This window comes from Merops nubicus, unplaced genomic scaffold (genome assembly GCF_000691845.1).
Source record: "Merops nubicus isolate BGI_N331 unplaced genomic scaffold, ASM69184v1 scaffold8096, whole genome shotgun sequence".
Classification (NCBI taxonomy): Eukaryota; Metazoa; Chordata; class Aves; order Coraciiformes; family Meropidae; genus Merops; species Merops nubicus.
The window spans coordinates 3,886-24,436 of NW_008618150.1; the positions used below are offsets into that span (position 1 = coordinate 3,886).

At 39.4% G+C, this 20,551-nt stretch overlaps 1 protein-coding gene across 1 annotated transcript in view; it reads left to right on the forward strand.

Moving 5' to 3' along the window:
- Positions 1 to 659: 659 nt before the first annotated feature.
- LOC103775866 (docking protein 6-like) overlaps positions 660 to 20,551 on the forward strand; it is a gene marked incomplete at its 5' end in the record, with an annotated part of 65,808 nt that continues 45,916 nt past the window's right edge. Inside the window, 2 exons of the mRNA XM_008943337.1 lie at positions 660 to 775; positions 888 to 1,026. Of these exons, the coding sequence (XP_008941585.1) occupies positions 660 to 775; positions 888 to 1,026 (255 nt within the window). The remainder of the gene's footprint in view (positions 776 to 887; positions 1,027 to 20,551) is intronic.

Consider the following 20,551-nt stretch of genomic DNA (forward strand, 5'->3'; position numbering starts at 1 on the left):
AACAGACACTGGTAGTGTAATGTAACTACTAACACAAATATGTCTGACTGCAGCACTATTTTACACCATACATATCCTCAAAGCAATGGTCACTCAGTAATCTGACAGTGTAGTTTGCTCCCATTTTTTGTATTTCCCAGCCTTCTTTGTCTTTGCATTTCCCATGTACCCACTCTTCTTCCTCAGAATAATGCTACAGCACTATCACAGATAAGGATACCAGCAGTTGCTCTCTCAAAAGAAGAAAGTGAATTTTCTTTCTGGTAGGGTGTTTTGCTATTTAATCTTCTTATACTGCAGAAATACTGTTCCTATTGTCAGATAGATTGAATGGCTTTTGTAATTATCAAGATAGCTTTAGATGCTGCCTCACATAAATGTACTAACAGAGACAGTTATAATTTAACCCTCTTAATGTTGTCTTTCAATACAGCTTCTCTGTAGTGATTAACCATAATAGGATTTTTAATTGGTCAATGTTCTCTTAAAATGTCAGCTTTTCAAAGTCATGATGTGCTATATACTTCTGGCATCTATTGGTTAAGAGAATTAAATTTAGCTCCCACTTACCAGTGCAGAGATTTGAAACAATGCTGGAAATAGCTGACTGCTTTACCTTAAGTTTTTATTCTATGATAAAACTTCTTTTCTCTATCCAGATGATGGTTAAAACTGAATTTAAAGATTATGTTCATGAAGTTCTGCACATCTCTTGGAATACGTCTCTCTTCAATGATAAAAATAACTGCAGATTTTTTGGAATTCCAGAGTTTAAGTACTAGAGTTGACATTATCTACTGCAACATGTGCACTTTTTACAATGGTTAGAAAAAAATTCTGCAGTACTCATTTTTATTTCCTTCCATTCTGCTTCAATCTCCCTGCAGGATGTGTGACACGGGAGAAGGGCTGTTCACCTTTCAGACACGAGAAGGAGAAATGATATATCAGAAAGTCCATTCTGCAACACTGGCAATAGCAGAGCAACATGAAAGACTAATGATGGAGATGGAGCAGAAGGCAAGGGTAAGGTCCTTTCATCAAAACCTTTACACTTAGAAAAGCTGGTAATGAAAAAAAGAAGTATGGAGTCCAGTCTGTAGATCCAACTGTAACGATGGTACTGGACGTGTGGCTAAGACAAAAGAGACTTCTGGATTTATGTGTTTCCATGATGAAGAGATTTTCAGCATGTGCTATACAATGATCTATTGTCGGTGTCTTTTTGGAATGGTGGATACCATTACACATGAGAGCCACAGTTACCTTCTGGAAGATTGTGCCTCTGTTACTTAAAGATTAAGCCTTTAGCTGAGGAGATCTGTGAGTTGACTACTGATGAATGGGTGTTAATTGCTTCTCGTGGTCTTACGGGTGGAAAAACCCTCCTAGGTGAGAGAAAGCGTGTTCTGTTTTTCTTAATCCCTGGAATTACTTTCTCTACAGTATAGTGAGTAACAATGCAATGTGTGTTCAGAAAGAGGTATTTTTTGATTTTAAGATCAGAATTTCCAGTTTGCACAAGTTGTCTTTAAGTGACTACTGGAAAGTGTGAAGTTTTTTTTTAAGATAGAAAGAAAAAGTGTTCCCTGTGTGCTTAGGAGTAGAGATGGTTTTAAATGATCATGCTGGCAAGCTAACTTTCAACTATGGTGTGAAGCTACCTTTGTATCCACTGGAGAGGAAGTATATGGGGAGGCCAGGGAACCTGGTGTGTGTGTTTTTCTTCTCAAATGACTACAATTGTCCATGTATCTTTCTCCCTAGAAAGAGATTTGAGGGTAATTGCACCATTTTCTGTGACTCTTTCTTCCTTCCCTTGCCCACCGTGTACACGGCCAGAGTCATGCAAACATGACTTACATGATTCTCTCCCCCAACGTTCCATCACTATCAAAATATCTTGCTCACACCCCTGAGAGAAAGGCTCTGGTAAAGGTCAACTTAAGACCCCAATGTTCAATTCCTTCTCCTAAGTCTATCTTCCTCTATTTATTTAAAAAGAAACTTGAAAAAAGATTTAGATTTCCATGTCAAAAGTCTGCTATGTTGAACGTTTCCCTCAGACTCTGCATGTCTCTAAGTAAGATCTGAGACAGGGAGCCATAAAAACTGACTTTTTTGGTGATTTATGAAGAAAGGTGGATGAGTTTTTCAATAAAATTAGACAAAGTAGGAGCATTTGCACAAGAGCTGAGATGCACAAATTTTGGACAGAAAAAGCAGGAAGAGGAGAGTTCATGATCAACATTGAAATAAGGTTAAGGGTACAGGAAAATTGCTGGAAAATACAGGACAAGATGATAGAGTATAAATGGAAGAGCACTTGAAGTAGCAGAAGTGCTGGCAAAAAAAATCCACAACTTAATTCTGCTGGGCAGAAAGTAATTGAGTAATAATCTAAAACCAGGAAAAAGCATCATTATAAACATGTTTGCTTTTAAAGTGTCTACACTGCTAAGAGAAATTAGAGCATTTTCATGTGACTGTAATAAGTGGTTAGGCCAAGATCATATGAGACTTTCCTTCCATGGAACCACCACTTTCAGGTCTTTGACCTACCAATTAGCAGCTTTGCTGCTTAGCAAAGCCATTTCCGTTCTGCCATCAGATGACTTCCTTGAAACCTCATTTATGAAGCCTGTGGCCAGATGGTAGCTAATATCAAACTCTGAGAACAGGCTGAGCAGTAGAAATGACTCATGAGCCACACAGAGTCTCATGTATTTGGCTCCTGAATGAGGCTGCACTGTGATCTGCAGAGGCACATCAGTAGAGGCCTGGCTGTAGGATTGAGTAGAAGCTGTAGGCTGTGTGAAAAAGGCTGAAAAATCTGTTGATTTTATATTCCAAGTAATAAGATAATGTTGGTTTGATTCTGGAAGCTTGGCTGGTCTTGACTGATGGGTTGCAGGGCATTTAAGGGGTCATCTGTTTCATATGGAGCATTTGAGTTGTATTCATATTGGAAACAAAATCTGAAGATATTAAATAGGCTAATCATAGAATCATAGAATGGTTTGAGTTGGAAGGAACTTTAAAGATCATCTAGATCCAACGCTCTGCCATGGGCTGGGACACCTCCCACTAGACCAGCTTGCCCCAATCCCCATCCAACCTGGTCTTGAACACCTCCAGTGATGGAGCAGCCGTAGCTTCCCTATGCAACGTGTTCTGATGTCTCACCACCTTCACAGTGAAGAACTTCTTCCTTACATCTAACCTAAATGTGTCCTCTTCCAGTTTGAAGCCATTACCCCTCATCCTATCACTACAAGCCTTTGTAAAAAGTCTCTCCTCAGCTTTCTTGTAGGCCTCCTTCAGATACAGAAGGCTGCAATAAGGTCTCCCTGGAGCCTTCTCCATGACGAACAATAGCAACTCTCAGCCTGTCCTTGTAGGAGAGGTGTTCCAGCCCTCTGGTCACCTTTGTCTCTCTCTTCTAAACCAGCTCCAACAGGTCCATGTCCTTCTTGTGTTGGGAGCTCCAGAGATGGACACAGTGGTCCTGATGGGGTCTCACGAGTGTGGAGTAGAGGAGGAGAGTCACCTCCCTCCACCTGCTGGCCGCGCTGCTTTTGATGCAGCTGAGGATACAGTTGGCTTTTCTGGCTGCATTTGCATGTTGTTGGCTCATGTTGAGCTTTTCGTCAACCAGCACCCCCAAGTCTTTCTCCTCAGGACTGCTCTCAATCCATTCTCCACCCAGCCTGTATTTGTGCTTGGCATTGCCCAGACCCAGTTCAGGACCTTTCACTTGGCCTTGTTGAACTTCATGAAGTTGGCATGGGCCCACCTCTCAAGCCTGTCAAGGTCCCCCTGGATTGCTTCCCTTCCCTCCAGCATGTCTGCCACGCAACTTGGGGTAATTCATAAACATGCTGAGGGTGCACTTGATCCCACTGTCCATGTCACCGACAAAAATGTTAAGCAGCACTGGTTCCAGTACCAATCCCTGAGAAATACCACTTGTCACTGGTCTCCACTTGGACATCGAGCCACTAACCACAACTTTTTGAGCGCAGCCATCCAGCCAGTTCCTTATCCACTGAGTGGTCCATCCATTTTCCCAATTTAGAGACCAGGAAGTTGTGTAGAACAGCATCAGACACTTTGCACAAGTCCAGCTAGATGATGTCGTTTGTTCTTCCCTTATCCACCAATACTGTAACTCCATTTTAGAAGGCCACCAAATTCATCAGACACAATTTGCCCTTGGTGAAGCCATGTTGCTTGACACCAATCGCCTCATCATTTTCCATGTGCCTTAGCAGAGCCCTCAGAAGGATCTTCAGGAAAATGGGGATCGTGTTTTCCCTTTTCCAGTCACTGGGGACTTCACCAGACTGCCATGACTTTTCTACTACGATGGGAAGTGGCTTAGTAGCATCATCTGCCATTTCCCTCAGGACCCACAGATGGATCATTGGGTCCCATGGACGTGTACACCTAGAGGATCTTTAGATGATCTCAGACTTGATCTTCCAGTCCCTGCCTTTGCCTTCTGCAGCTTGGGCAGTGTGGCTGGAGACCTTGCCAGTGAAGACTGAGGCAAAGAAGTCATTGAGTACCTCAGCCTTCTCCATATCCCTTGTGACCAGGTCTCCCATTTCCTTCCAGAGAGGGCCCACATCTTCCCTAGCCTTCCTTCTATCACTGGCATACCTCTTTACCTTTCTGTTCCTGGCTGGATTCAATTCAATCCAGGCTTTAGCTTTCCTAACCTGATCCCTGGCTGCTTGTACAACTTATTTATTTATATTCCTCCCAGGCTACTTGTCCTTGCTTCCACTCTCTGTACACTCTCTTTTCACATTCAAGTGTGTCCAGGAGCAAGAAGTTCATCCTTGCAGTTCTGGCATTCTTGCCTGCCTTCCTCTTTTTTGGGACACATTGCTCCTGGGCTTGGAAGTGGTGGTCCTTAAATATTGACCAGCTTTCTTGGGCCCCTCTATCCTCCAGGACTTTATCTTATGGTACTCTACCAAGCAGATCCCTGAAGATGTCAAAGTCTACTCTCCTGATATCCGGGGTAGTGAGCTTGCTCTGCACCCTCCTTGTTGCCCTAAGGGTCTTGAATTCCACCATTTCCTGGTCACTGCAGCCAAGGCTACCATTGAGCTTCACATTAGCCACTAGCCCCTCTTTGTTGGTGAGAACAAGGTCCAGCATAGCACCTTTTCTCACTAGTTCCTCTAACACTTGGAGAAGGAAAATGTCATCAATGCATTCCAGGAACCTCCTGGTTTGCTGGTAGCCTGCTGTGCTCTGTGTTCAACAGGTACCAGGATGGTTGAAATCCTCCATGGGGACCAGAGCTTGTGAACATGGAGTTGTTCCTATCTGCTTAGTCTTCCTGGTCAGGTGGCCTGGAGCAGACTCCCACTGTGATATCCACTTCCCCTGCCTTCCCTTTAACCCTGATCCGTAAGCTCTTGGTCATGTCCTCATCCATCCCCAGGCCAAGCTCCATGGACTCCAGCTGATCATCAACTGAGTAGATGATATTTTCCTTTTGTCAAGTATAATTGCTTCTCTGATATCCAAATTAAACAGTTTCACCAAATGCCTGTGTATATTTTTCCCATAAGATCGCAAATAGAAATACAAGCAAGAGCATATTTTTAAATTGGGGATCAAGAAGCCATAAATATCCCAAAGCTTGACATTTGAACCTTTGTATCTATAGCTCTATACCTGGGGGGTTTTGCTCTTCCATGACCCTTTCTGTAATAAACAGCTCATGCTTCATAGTATTAAATCATCTTTTCTTTGTAAAGGTGAAAAATGAAATCATTCTTTTAAAGTAAAGGAAGCTTAACAGTGTATCCATTATTATACAGATGAGAAAAAGGCAAGAAGTGTAATGGTAACTCCATCTTTGCTTCTTCCTTCCCATCATTAGAAGTTATGTTAGTAAAGACTCTTGAATATTTTTGTATTCTGTCCTACATGTTAACCTGTTTTAATTAATACACTGAAGTTTCATTTAATCTTTCCAGATTATAGTAAATTGTAATCCAATATTATAAAATGAATACAGATAATAAAGGAAATCAAAGTGCACTTTTTCCAAAAGCAACCTTGATGAAATATATGTAGGTTACAGTTAGTTCTCAGAATTAATACACAAAGCACATCACCTAACTAATAGAAAGGGCAAAATGACAGAAAACACATACACACAAAAAAAAAAGAAAAAAAAAAAAGAAAAAAACCCCACACAAATTCTGGCAGAAGAAAAAAGGTAAGATCAGTTACTGCTGCCAGGGACCACATTTACTCCATCTATGGAGGTCTCTGCACACAAAGATGCTGCTTCAGAATACTAAGCAATAAACTCATTTTTATGCTAAGAAAACTATTACTCAAGTCAAGGAACATCCTGGATAACTATGTTAATAAGAGAAAAACATGAGAACAAAACTAATTCTTTCCATTACCTTAGAAAGGGCATGGGCTGGAAGCAAAATCCCTCTGTGACAGCTAATAGAGTACCAAGTCACCACAAGCAGCAGAAGCCCAGTCAGTTGACATAGTCAGTCAGGGGCACACTCCTCTCTTCTCTACGTTCCCCTTTCAAATTGGAACAACGTTGAAACATTAAATTGGGAAAGTGATACTATTTTATACTCACTTTGCTTAGGACAATAGGAAGTTGGGGCCAATGCAAGTGATTAAACTGATTTTTTTTTTTCATTGCTCTCTGTATAGTTAGTTTTTCAGTCTTTGGATCAAGGTAATACGTATGATAATTTTTGTTTGTGGGTGGTTTTTTTGGGTGGATCAGGGCAATATGGGAGTGTTTTCTTAGTGGATTTAGAGTATTAGCACGACAAAAGCATAAAAATGAACAATGGCTTTGGATGTACAAGCTTTTATTTCGTTCTGTTGTATTAGCTGTATGAGTGAGTCATCAACTCTGGTTTTATCATCTGAATAGTCTGCATTCCTTCGTACCTCTTCTGTCAAACACACATATGCACCACCCCTCCACCTCTTCCTTTTGTGTTTAAAGGTAACATTTAGAAACCTGGTTGGACTGGCAGTCCTGGAATTACCAAAAAAAAAAACCCCAAACAAACGAAGCGGGGATAGCCTCAAGAAGAGCACGTATCCCTGCGTCTGATATTGAGCATGGAAGATGCTCATCTTAGTATCTAGTGGTGGGCTCTTCTATCCCTCCACTTCTCTTCTGTTAGCTCAGGTCTTTATCTGACTCAGGGAGTCAATTCAGTAAAACAAACCAAAAAAAAAGAAAAAAAAAAAGCTAAAAGGAAGGGGATTCTGCAGGGCTCCTGAGCTGGATTGGTTTACAGAGGCACCAGTGAGCAATCAGATCTTCCCAGTTATCCCATCCTGAGGAGAGAAGGAAAAGAAGACTTCATCCTCCATAAATGCTAACTATCCTCTTCCTTGCAATCAGTAGATGATGTTGGGTTTGTTGATCTTTTTTTTGAAGAATCTCAGTGAAGATAATTTTCACCCCCCAGTTGTTCTTAGCAGCACTGTTGGATCTAACCTCTGCTCCAGGATGACGACATGCTTGCTGTCATATGGCGTTGGAAATTAAGACCTGATTTTCCTCTATAATGCCAGATTTGATATTCTGCTGCTCAGTCTCCACTGGAAACATTCTGATGTAACTTTTGTACCCACTGCTGTTTGAGTGTATAAGGTTGTGGGTTAAGAACTGTAGATTTCTCATATTATGACTACAGGTGAGGAGGGCACATGAGGGAAACAGTCATACCTTTCTAACCTTATAAATCATTTCTTTCAAGTGTTGCCAGTAGAAACTTATTATGTAATCTCAAAAGAATAGAAATTTACAATGTGTAAGACAAAATTTCTAAATGAGATAGCACTAAACTTGATGTTAACCAGCTGAAGTTAACCAAACATCAATAAGACTGAATTACAAATGCACAAAGAAAATATAGTGGTGCAAGTTTCATAATGTTACCGTAGGAAATATTACATGACACTTCTTTTGCTTTACACAGCAGAGCTGTAAAAGTCATGTCATTTTAGGCTGTGATCCTTTTAACATTTACCAGGATAAAAATACCTGTATGAAACACTGCATCTGGATATTTCTCTTTCATTCTCATTATTTACCAGTCTTGTCTCTAATATTCAGCATAATATAAATGAATGAGTCATCATGATATATTTCAGTCATTTAAAAAAGATAATATCAATGAATTGGGGTTGTGTTTTGTTGGTGGTTTGGGTTTTTTTCTAGTTTAATAGGAGGGAAATTATCAATGTGCAAAAGACAACAAATATCAGGTGAATGTGGCTAGGAAATAAGTCTGTGGCCATTTAAACTTTCTCGTTCTTATCCAAAACAGAATGATTTCACAGAACTGATCTGAGGATAAATATAAATGACAGGGTTGTCAGGTTTATTATTAACAAGAATATATACAGAACAAAGAATATCAGCTTAAATTGTTTTGGAATCAGAAAAGAAAAAAAAAAACAAACACAACAAAACAGAGGCTGGAGAAAATAACAGCCTTAATTTTATAGTGATTTTTTAATTTAGCTTTGCGCTATAAAAAAGTTTTCTTCACATATATTTAACCCATTCGCAATCTGAATATATTCATTGAAACACCACAGGACTGGTTCTCAACAAGAACATCAAACAGTCTAAATTTTCATTTTAAATTGATGGTTTAGAGTTGAAGTATCCTACCTTCGCCAATGGATCTTCAGGGCTTTGGTTTATGGTTGTTATTTATGTCTTTGTGCATTGGTATAACTTTTGTTTTCAGCTTGTGAAGTATGGGAAATTCAGAGAGACACTAGTAGTGACTGCTGACTCAATGATTATATGAAATTGTTAGAATATGTGTCTTTTGGGCCCCATTTCAGCACTGCTATTTACTTAATATGACAAAGCATTTTTATATTGTAATTCCGCCTACGTGTATTTGGGTCTAGTCAATACATGGAGTAGAAAATGGAGAAGAAAACTCCAGAGTTCACCCATAGATGATCCCATGTCATGATACATTGGTCTCCTAGTATGTTTTCTTCTATTTCCAAGTCATGTATAAGCTTAAATACTGACTTTCTGAATACATATGATCATTCATGAACTCATGCACTTCATATAAACACAAGTGTAGCCTCAGCTCAGTTATTCATGCAAATACTTAGCTCAGTATTGTTCTGTATTTCCTATCTGAAGCTGCTGTATGATGTTGCCAGGTAATATTTGTTTAGAAACTCTATAGCCCTATAAAACGGTGGCTGCTTTGTTGCAATAGAATTGGTAAATCATTTACTTGGTTCATACAGGAGTTTTGAAGCTTATTTCAATTACTAGTCCAGAGGTGTTTGAAAGTTACAGGTTAAAGCTGAAATTGCCTTGCAATGCCTTTGGCAGAAAGGACTTTCAGAGAAGTAAAGCTCTTCCTTCTTTGTGGTGGAAACTGACAATAGAAGTATGGGAGTGTTCCACTGCAGAATCTATCCACTGGCAAGCCATGACCAGCTGTAAATATTGCCCAGATTAACAACAAAAAGAAGAATGCTGACTTTTTCTTTTCCCCTAAGTGAGAATCAGTGTACTTTTAGAATTGAGTTGTAATCCCAGTTCCCATAGGCAATAGAAGATTCCCATAGGGTTCTTGGTTTGTTAAGCACATAATGACATTTTTCCTCACTCTAATTTTTCTGTGAGAATTTCTAAACAATTTTTCCAGGCACTTTATTAGTCCTCAGGCTCAGAAAACTGTGTATACTTGGGTGAGGAAAATCCTAGAATTGGGCTGCAAGTCTATTCCTGACATTCACCACTTCAGAAGAAAGTAGGAGGGTTGTGAAAATTCATACTTGGTTTCAGTGGCAGTTAATGAGTCCTCCAACTGGAGCTGTTACATTTCTTAATCTTATTTGAAAGAAAATATTTTCTTGAATGTAGACTTATTTCATTGGCATTTCTTCAGGAACTATTACTCATATCCAATAATAGATATTGAAACACTGCAGCAGCATTTAAATACTACATAGCAGGTGCCATTCAATTCCTAGAAGAAAATGCTTTATCCCACCATGAAATCTGCACTTCCATGGCCACTACCTATTCCTTGTTAGCAAGTCAACACCTTGTTTTACCTGACCTTTCCTCCATCAGTTGCAGGGGTCGACTGTCTTCTGTAGGGTACCTTGTAGGCAGTGAGAAGATGAGGAGCAGAGCCCTGCTTCTCCTGGAGATACTGCAGGTGGTGGCTGCTGGATGTGTGCTGTGGGTTTGAATGAAACCACAGTAGAGGGAAAGTCTTTACTATGGTAACAAGGGGTTAGTACAGCTGCCCATACACGGTGGGGGAACACAGCTATTTTTCATGTCAGAAATGCTGTAGACAGCACCAAGGTTTGTGGAGCGTGTAGGTGAGTGTCGTGGGTAGGTGCGAGCGCAGAGGTGGCAAGTCCTTGCATAAGATTGCATCAGGTATTTTAGTAGTTGTTGATGTCATTTAAATGCCATTTTGCCCTTTGAAAACTATTCACTAGAGCTTGTTTTTGAAGCTCATGAGGGGTCTCATTCAGATCACTGGGGGAAAAACTCAATTCCTCCCTTGCCTGGCACAATTTTGAAATCTCCCTTGTCGCTAGCCATTGGTTTGGATGACCTTGAATTTAAGAAGTCCCTTTCCTAGAGTCTTAAACCAACTCCCTTCACCACAGGGATGCATATCCTAACCTAGATATTACTCTCTTTCCTTCTGAAAAATTTCTGGTATATTTTGTATGATTATATAATGTTCTTCTAGCTTTCTGTCTATTGTACTACCTAAAACTCAGATTGAAATCTACCTTCTTCCTAATGTAAAGTAGGAGCTGAACCAAATCTTGTAACAAAAGCTTTACAGAGGTGTCTCATAACAGAGACAGTCCAGTTTCTTGTCTGGCAGGACATCCTGTGAATCCATCCTAAAGCTGCAGAGATGAATCCTGTGATCACTGTTTTCCTTTCCTGTTCACCTCCCTTATCTATTGGAATGCAAGTACACTGTGCTGTGAACATTTGATTTGAGCAGCTAGGGTCTGGCTGGTTTGTTTAAATGCAACAGAGCAAAGATGTTTGCATAGTAAGGTATCTGGAAATGCAAACCCTCCTGTTAATTTAGCACGTAGGCATTTAAAAAATTCATGTAGCCACCCACCTATCTCCATTTCCAGGAGCTTTTTGAAGATCTAGGTACAAATTTTTTTTCAGAGGTCGGGTATCATTTATTTCAACTTTACAAAGTTACATTTGTATATAAGTGGATTTGAAGCTTGATGACATAAGCATATTTGTAATTTATTTTTGGTTTGCTTTTCGTGTGCTTTGCAAAATATTGCACCTTTACAGAGCTATCACTGTAGCTGGAGAGGCAATGTCAAGTTGAAATTCATATTTTTTTTCCAGAAAATGCAGCAAGTGAAGAGCCAAAGAACTTTCCCTGAACAAAATTGATGATTTGATTAGCAGTCTTACTTGCTAAAAGCCATGGGTAATATGAGTGATAAATTAGGAATGGCTGTAATTATACAGGAGCTGCTGCATGCCTGCCTGAGCCCTATGTGACTATTCCCAGCCCTTGGCTTAACTAAACTTTGCAAAGCATTTAACCTGGAAGGGAAGTTTGCTTTGGCATTTTGCACACTTCAAACCACTTGCTTTTATAACTGTGCCAGTAGGTTTATGTCATCAGATTCTCTTAACAGAAAAGCAGGTTATGTTGACGTAAGTATTACTAGAAAAATAATTCTCAAACCAGTTCTCCAGTGGGCTTAATTTATTATTAATCTCATATCTGCTATTTTGAGGAAACTGATTTCTGCAAATTAAAGTAGCCTATGGAGCTCCTGCTATTATTAGCAAAAATAATAACCAATGAAGATCCCCGATGCTCTCAGGAGACCTGTATTATTATAATAATTATACTAATGACTAAAATGAGGTACAGAAAGATTAAGGCAAAATTAGGCTGTGTGTATGAATTGCCCAAGGTCATAGAGCAATCAGTTGTATGCTGGGAACAGCACAGCAAAAAAAAAAACACCAACAACAAAACAAATCCTGAATCAGACAATTACTTATTCACAGAAGAATTTACTTCTGAAAAAGTTGTTTTTCGCATGGTTTTCATCAGTCCTTTGAATGATTCTGTGTCTCCTGTCAAGCAAGGCCTTCCTCTCTTTCAGCACCTCTGTTCAGAAGGTCTTTATATCACCCGAGGGAATAGTTAAGGCTTTGTCTCTGATTAATAAGAAACTTCTTTATTAATGATGTAGAGAGGAGCACAGTGCTATTCAGAGAATAGGAGACTTATAAAAAGTAACAATCTGAGAGGGGATCAGAAATTCTCATAATAGCCTTAAAGTTACTCTCTAAATCCCTCCTGTGCTTTTCAAGCTTTGGCTCATCAGGTACCTGTTGGCAGGACAAAAATCAGATTAAGTTCACCCTTTCTCTTCATTTTGCTTGTTTTCTCTGCTTCCATTCCTTTTTATAAAGATGATAGATTTTTTTAACATGAGATTTCTTTATAATAATCTCTCTGTTTATGTTTAGACTGAAGACAACAGATATTTAATATCTAAAAAAAGACGTATCTGAAATATGGGCACTTTTCCAACTACAAGCTGTCTTTTGATATGTATTAATAATGAAAGCCTGTCCAGATAGGGGTGGTTTATGTTCCTTTTTTGCTCAGCCTTGAATCATTGTCCTTACATTATTGATAGCCCATATATGATTCCAACCATGCTAACAATTTTTATTTATCAGCTGCTCTGCACTGTGCAGGAATCAGAAATGTAATGTAAGACTGTGCTGTCTGCACAGTCCCCAAGCTGTTGATTTGACATCATTTCACTTACTACAGAAGCTATATTATATAAAGATATGCAGCTACTACAGTAAGCAAGAAAATGTCAGGTTAATGCACTGGCACAGAACATCTCATAAACTCTCAGATTTTCAAGCCCATTGATCATAGGATCAGAAAAACTGGCATTGGAAGGGACTGCTGGTGGTCAGCTCATCTAATATTCTCTTCAAAACAGGGATAGCATCAAACCTAGGCCAAGTTACCCAGAGTCTTATCCAATCAAGTTTGGAACACCTTGAAGGGTGTAGATTATGGGTGCCCATTCCAGCACTTGGCTGCTGTCACTGTGAAGGATTTTTCCTTAACCCTGTCCTGGTTTTCCCTTGCCACTGCCTGTGACTGTTACCTCTTGTCCTTGTGCATCTCTGGTAACAGTCTTTTCTACAACATACCTTTAAGAAGAGAGAGAAAAACTGGAGTTAATTTCTCTTAGCCTTCTCTTTCTCATGCTGAATAAATATCAGGCACTTAATCCAGCGTTACTGATCATATTCTGCTGCTTAGAGTTTCTCTGCTGAATTCTCTCCGCTTTGATGTTTCTTTTTTTTTTGCCAGGGCCCAAAACTGAAGGTTCAGTGAATAGAGCTGAACCTCCACATGTGGTTTCACAAGTGGCAGATAGTGGGGAAAATGTGACTTCCCCCAGCCTGCTGGCCATGCTTTTGCTAATGTGGTCCAGTCTGCTGGACCATCCATCACTGCACACATATGTTGATCATTTGTGTTATCACCAGGACCACTAGGTCCCTTTAGCAGAGCTTTTGCCTAGCAAAGGCAGCCCCCAGCCTGTACTCACGCACTGAGTTTCCCTGGCTCAGTTACAGCATTAACTTCTGTCACTGCTGAACTTCATGAGATTTCTGTCAGCCCTTTTTCTCTGCTTTGCTGAGGTCCCTCTGAATGGAAGACTTCCCATCTGGGTGTTTGACTGAACCCCCTCTAGGCTGATGTCATCCCCAAGTTTGGTAAGGGTGGATTCTTCCCCACTACCCATGCTGGTGATGAGAATGTAAAAAAGGATTGGAGTACTGACCCAAACTGTTCAAAACTCTTTCAGTTCTGCAGTGTTCAGCAGCAAGGAAGAGCTCAATGAAGATTTTTCCATGCTATGGTAGAAGCATACATCACTCTGTTGCTTAGGATTGTCTCAGGGTAAAAGCTGCTGGTCTCATCACACATTCAGCCTGTCAGACTCCACTTCCGTAAAGGTAGCTGCCAGGCAGGATCCATGTGGATTCCTACAGCTGGCTGTTGAACATGTATCTTTACAGTGTCTGTGATTTGGAATCCACTGAGGAATCAGCATCAGTGCTTGTTTATAAAACAACTTAGTCTCTTCATTCCTGTTGCCTTGCAGAGCACAGTGGTAAAAGTTCCAGTTGCTAATAGCCGAGAGATTTTGTAAAATAATTTGTAAAATGATGGCATTTCTGTAAGGTTTCCCACCTACTGTTCAGTGGTCACCTTTACATACATTTTGCATTAGGTGAAGAAAAAAAGTGATGGAGTTGCAGATTTCCATGGCAACAGGTATAATTCTATTGCCTTTGTTTTGTGAAGCTGGAGCTTATCAGAATGAAGGCAAAGGATTGTTCTGTTAAATGCCAACCATGAATTTCAAAAGGCTTGACTTACAGAGCATGTGGTCAGGCAACTACTGCCTCTACTACACCAAGCAACTTTTCTAGGTGGAAAAATCCACCTGAGTTATTGTCAGAAAAGGAAATTAAGTGGAGAAAGGTTGCTAGTTGTTGGACTTGTTAGGCTGATGCAAGTATGTTGAAAGATACAGCAATGTGCAAACATTTCTCTGTGTTCCCCTTTCCAAACTGGGTTCCTGATTTGCATCTCTTTTTGCTGCATTAGTAAATGAGCATCAGTGAGGAAGCAAAAAAAATCACAAGCTTCTTTTGTATGCAGAAGTTTGGGCTGTGATTTGGAGAGTCTCATCTCTCATTTTAAGTTGTTTCTGGACCCCTCAAAAATATTTCCACAGAAGCACAATGTATATTTTTGTAGAAGTGTGTGTGTTGCTTTTGAATGATTGCTTATGGCAGTTTCAGAACTCACCCATGGCAAAAATCCTCTGGCTGTAGCTGTCTATACACATGACCATGATGTGACCCATGTGTGTGGGCACACAGTGGAAAAGAAGAGCCTTTTGGTTTTATATACCAGCTCCTCAGGCAATTTTCAGTCTGTGAAAGCCCAATAAAGTCAATCAAGCTACTAAAATAAAATATTAACCATGAATAAATCCCTGTAATGTTTATTTGTGAGCTCATATGCACAGTTATATTTTTTTAGCCCCCTCTGCAAAAATATAGTATATTTCAGAACTAAAACTTAATAATTCACATTCATGTGCATTACACTTGTGTAACTAACACCAGCATGTTTGATTCATTTATGCTGTTTAAAAGTAGCTAGTTAAAAAGGTGGAAATGTGTTCTTTTGAAGAGTCATCTAAGACTTTATTACATGATAGTAATTTCTATGTATTCTGAGTTTGCTATTCTTTCTTTTTAATTGAAATGTCTTTGTATGACATATAAAACTAACTTCTGAAAATGTCAAAAAGTAGAGGTCAGCAAGACTATGTTTGTTACTGAATACTGGAGTCACACACCTGTGAGCTTAATAAGGATTCTTCATGAAAGGTTATTAATGATTATTGTTTCAGTGAGTATTCAAAAAGTGCCTTCCTGTCATTTCATTAACGTTCGTGGTACCAGCAATTTCTATATACTGAAATGAAGTAACTAAAAGAAATGTGATTTCCACAAATATATGTAATTGGAAACTACTGATCTGTTTTAGACAATAGAAGAAAAACTTCTCTTTGTAATTGAGAGATATAACAATTCTCTCTGTATAATTTTGGAGATGCCCATCACAGAATCACAGATGGATTGAGGGTGGAAGGGACCTCTGGAAATCATCATGTCTCAAGCAGGGCCACCCAGAGCTGGTTGTCCAGGACCATGTCCAAAAGGCTTTTGAATACCTCCAAGGATGGTGATGCCACAGACCCCCTGGGCAGCCTGTGCCAGTATTTAGTAACCCCTACAGTAAAAAAGTATTTCCTGATGTTCAGAGAGAACCTCCTGTGTTTCAGTTAGTGGCCACACGTGTGGTCCTGTCCCTGGGCACCACTGGAAAGAGCCCTGCTCCATCTTCCTTTCACTCTCCCTTCAGGTAAATATTAATAAGATCTCCCTGGAGCCTTCTCCAGGCTGAACAGTTCCAGCTTTCTCAGCCTTTTCTCATGAAGAGAAATGCTACAGTGCATTTGTCACCTTAGTGGTGCTTTGCTGAACTATTCCCAGCATGTCGATATCTCTTGCACTGAGGAACCCAGAACGGGACCAAACACCCCCAGTGTGGCCTCACACCCCCAGTGGTGAGCAGAGAAGGATCACCTCTCCTGGCATGCTGGCAGCACTCCTTCCAGTGCAGCCGAGCATACTGGTGGCCTTCTTTGCCACAAGGATGCATTGCTGGCAGACATTCAACTTGGTGTCCATTAGGACCATCAGGTCCTTTTCTGAAAAGTGTCCTTCCAGCTTGCTGGTCCCCAGCACGTAAGGATGCCTGGGATTTTCCACCCCCAGGTGCAGAACTTTGTACTTCACCTTGTTGAACTGCACAAGGTTCCTGTCAGCCCATTTCTCCAGCCTGTCAAGGTCCCTCTGGATGGCAGCACAACCTTCTGACATATCAGCCACTCCTAGTTTTGTCACAGAAGTATATCTGCTGAGGATACGCTTTTCCCCATCATTCTAATCATTAATGAAGATGCTGAAAAAGTCTGGACCCATTACTGACCTTTAGGGTATACTGCTAGTTAGTGGCCTCCAACTAAATTTCATGGCACTGGTCACCACCCTCTAAGTCCATCTAAGCAGCTAGTTTTCAGTTCACTCCCTTGAAGGGGGCTGCTCCTCCAGCCAGTGCTTCATCATCTTCTCCGTGAGGATCTTATGGAAAAGAATGTCAAAAGTGTTCCTGAACTCAAAGTTGACCATATCCACTGCTCTCCCCTCATCTACCAAGACAGCCATTTCATCAAAGAAAAGCATCAGCTTGATCAAGTATGTCTTCCTTTTGGTGAATCCATCCTGACTGATCCCGATGACCTTCTTATCCTTCATGTGCCTAGATATTTCCAGGATTAGCTGCTCCATCATCTTCCCAGGGACTGAGGTGAGGCTGACCAGCTTGTAGTTCCCTGTGTTCTCCCTCTTGCCCTTCTTGAAGATATTTCTGTCACTGACATTCCACCTGTCCTCAGGTGCCCCTCCCAGTCATAATGGGTTGTTTTGGAAAACCAACAACTCCTGTACTCTAATGGTTACTATTATCTCCTTAGTTCAGGGGAGACCAAGTCCTTTCCATCATTGGCATGTATTTTATATCATCTGCTAACACACACTCACAATGCTGCACGTAATTCACTGCTTGTTTTTAAATGAGACAAAGCTGTAAATGAACATTTCGGTGATGAACTACTCAAGATGAATGACCCCTACCACATATCTCTGAAGGTTAAGCTACCCTATAGATCAAGCTGATCTCTATCAGTGCATTCTATGCCACCAGCTTTCACTTCAAGCATTCATGAGTCAACATGATGAATGGTTTTAAGACTGTGACTCATTTCCACATTTTACTTGAATAAAGCGTGTAGGAATGTGGTGTTATTTTGAAATTTGCTCTTCAGTTTTGGGTGGGTTTTCACTCTGAACATCCTCTTTTCCCATCTGGAAATAGCCATACCTTTAAATAAGCACATCAGTACTGATCACCTTCAAAAATCCTAGATTCTTACTTTTAAAATATGAAGATTTTACTCTAGGTGATGCTGCTTAGAGAAATTATTTTATAGTTTCACACATTATTCCCAAAGGCTGTATATTTTCAGGTCAGCAAATTTTTGTCTATCTGCAAAAGCTTTTCCTTCATGTCTTCCAGGACCTCTCTTTCATAAAAGCTACCAGCTCATGGTAACAGAAAGGACAATCAACATCTGCAAATAATGCCTGTGAAATACTGGATTCTCCATCATATAACTATATATGCATTTATTGAAGAAATTAGCTCAACCGGCTGGCAATTTGTCCTCTGAGTTAGAGACAACTACCATTTAGTTGTGTTTGTTTCTACTAAGACCTGCTATATAGTCAGGCTTGAAGTAGTCTCATCTCTGTTCAAGTCAGCATCATCTCCCATGTTATTAGTGAATGGTTTTATGCAATGAAAAATGGGTAAAGTATTTCAGATATTGCCTATGTATAATGCATTGGCTCAGACCTTGTAGACATTAGAAATTGACCTTCTACCTGTAGAATAATTAGTATAGTTTCCACAGACAGGAAAATTCTTTTCATGAAAGAAACTAAACCACAGATTTGTGACAGAATATGAATGAAGACACACACCTCACTGACATTTAACAAATATAGTCCAAATATGCTGTAAAATCCAGCTACTTTTCTCCAACATTAATCCATTCTGTCAAACAACAAAGTGATTTACTAATGGGCTTCCTTTAAAGGAAAGAAAAACATAACACACTTCTGTCAGAAAAGAAAAAATCAAAAAGTCCAAATTATCTCCTTATAATATGGCCAAATAGATTAGAGAAAAAAATATCATTCTCATTGACTCTCCTTTCAGAATGCTTTTCGTTCATCATTGCTTTATAATTCATACATAATGTTATTGCATCGTCAAAGAATAATCATCATCCACCTTGGCACTGCAAAACAGTGTGATTATTTTGAGATTTTTTTTCCTCCCTAATTGATGAAGAAACTCTCTAAAAGGTCATAAGAAGGTTAGAATAGCTATAGTAAACCTAAATGCTAGAAATAAATTATAAAGGCTGAAATCACTGAAGCTGCTTTCACAGCCATCTTTTCTAGAAGTCTTTTCAGGAGACTTACAAGGTCGTATATTGGTGGTGTTTTTGACAATATTGTGTATTTCCTCAGGAACAGCAAGCTGGATAAAAATATAAAAATAAACATAAAACAGTGCTTAGCAAATTAGTAGTATGCTGATATCTACAAGAGTTTATATTAATGGTAGACACCTTTAAGGACTGAACACAGTCTAAAGCAAGGTAAATGATCATGAACAAAGGGTTCTGGAGAAATTATAACCAGAATAATAGTTAGTAAACACACCAGGGAAGAATATTCTCACTGGGCTTTCATAAGAATATAGCCTGCATCCAGTTTTATTAGGTATTTTCATAGAAGTCCTGGGTCAAGGCACAATCTAATTATTAGACTTCCAGATCTTATAACTGTATTATCACTGTAGGTTATAAGACAGTATGAAAGTGTATCAATGAAGTGACAGAATTCAAGATCACAAGTTGGAAAAATTGTTTGGAACAGCAGAATAAATTTCAGCAGAAGCAAGGGTAAAGCATTGTGCTTCAGAAGGAATAACCTGTTTCACAGTGCTGGATGAAAACTGCTTTTTCCAGAATAGATCTTTTGTTCAACAGGTTGGACATGGGACAACAGTATCTGCCTTTGCACAAAAGGCAAACGTGACACTTTTTCTTGGTTACTGAAAACTCATTTAAAAAACAGAGAAACAAACTTCTTTCCTCCTTGTTCTCTAACTCAGCTGATAGCTGAGCTGGCACCTCAGCTGATGCTACCTTCTGGATTGTGTGATTCATAAGCTCTAGTAATTTTTCACTTCAGATACCAGTGAAATGAGTCTGTGCTATTCCCCTATCAGCTAATGGACACTTGAGGAGTGAAATATATTTCTTGAACCCTCCTCCTCTACAAGGCATAGCAGACAAAGCAACCTGCTATAAAGAAAAAAAAAGAAATCTAAATAGTAACATTTAATTCATATTTCCAGGCTACAATTCCTGCCAGCCTTCTGTGACCTAGTCCTCTTCCTATTTGTATAAAGACTATAATGAAAATGTGAAATGAGTTGGTTTTTTTATCTGTAATAAACTAACCTATTTCCAGAGCCTATCTGTAAAAAACAAATTGTCTTTATTGCGGCCCAAAAAAAAATTGGATGAATTGTATATTGTTCAGTTCTCCTGAAGCCAAATGTATTTGCTGTCACCTTCAGTGTTTTGACTTTTTTAATACAGAGAGAAAAAGAGAGAATAATACACTAAACATATCAAAGCTCAGAACCCTAATACAGTTAACAGGCTCCATTCTTGGAATTGTATTCATTATTGGTATCAGAGTAATGAATCTATTTAAGTCAATGGAGATGGCCTGTGGGTATTAAAAGAAAATTTAGCCCTTAAACCTTGTTCCAGGAAGGAGAAATAATTAAAAATATGGGGACCTACTTACAGTGACAGATTAATAGATTTTATTTTTTTAATTTATATATTAATCAAATAGACATTAAGAACTATAAAGTTGTGCTAGCAATACAAAGGCTTCATATGGCAATGTTTTGGATATTTTGGACATGGATATTGGATTTGGATACAGGAAAGAAATGTAACGTTCAATGTGTAAAAGGTATCTTATTAAAGAACAAAATCTGGACTAACTTGTAGGAAACCTAACTACTAGGTATTTAATGTCAGATAACAAAAAAGCTTCAGTGATAGATTTGGGTTTTATTCCTAAAAAAAAAAAAAA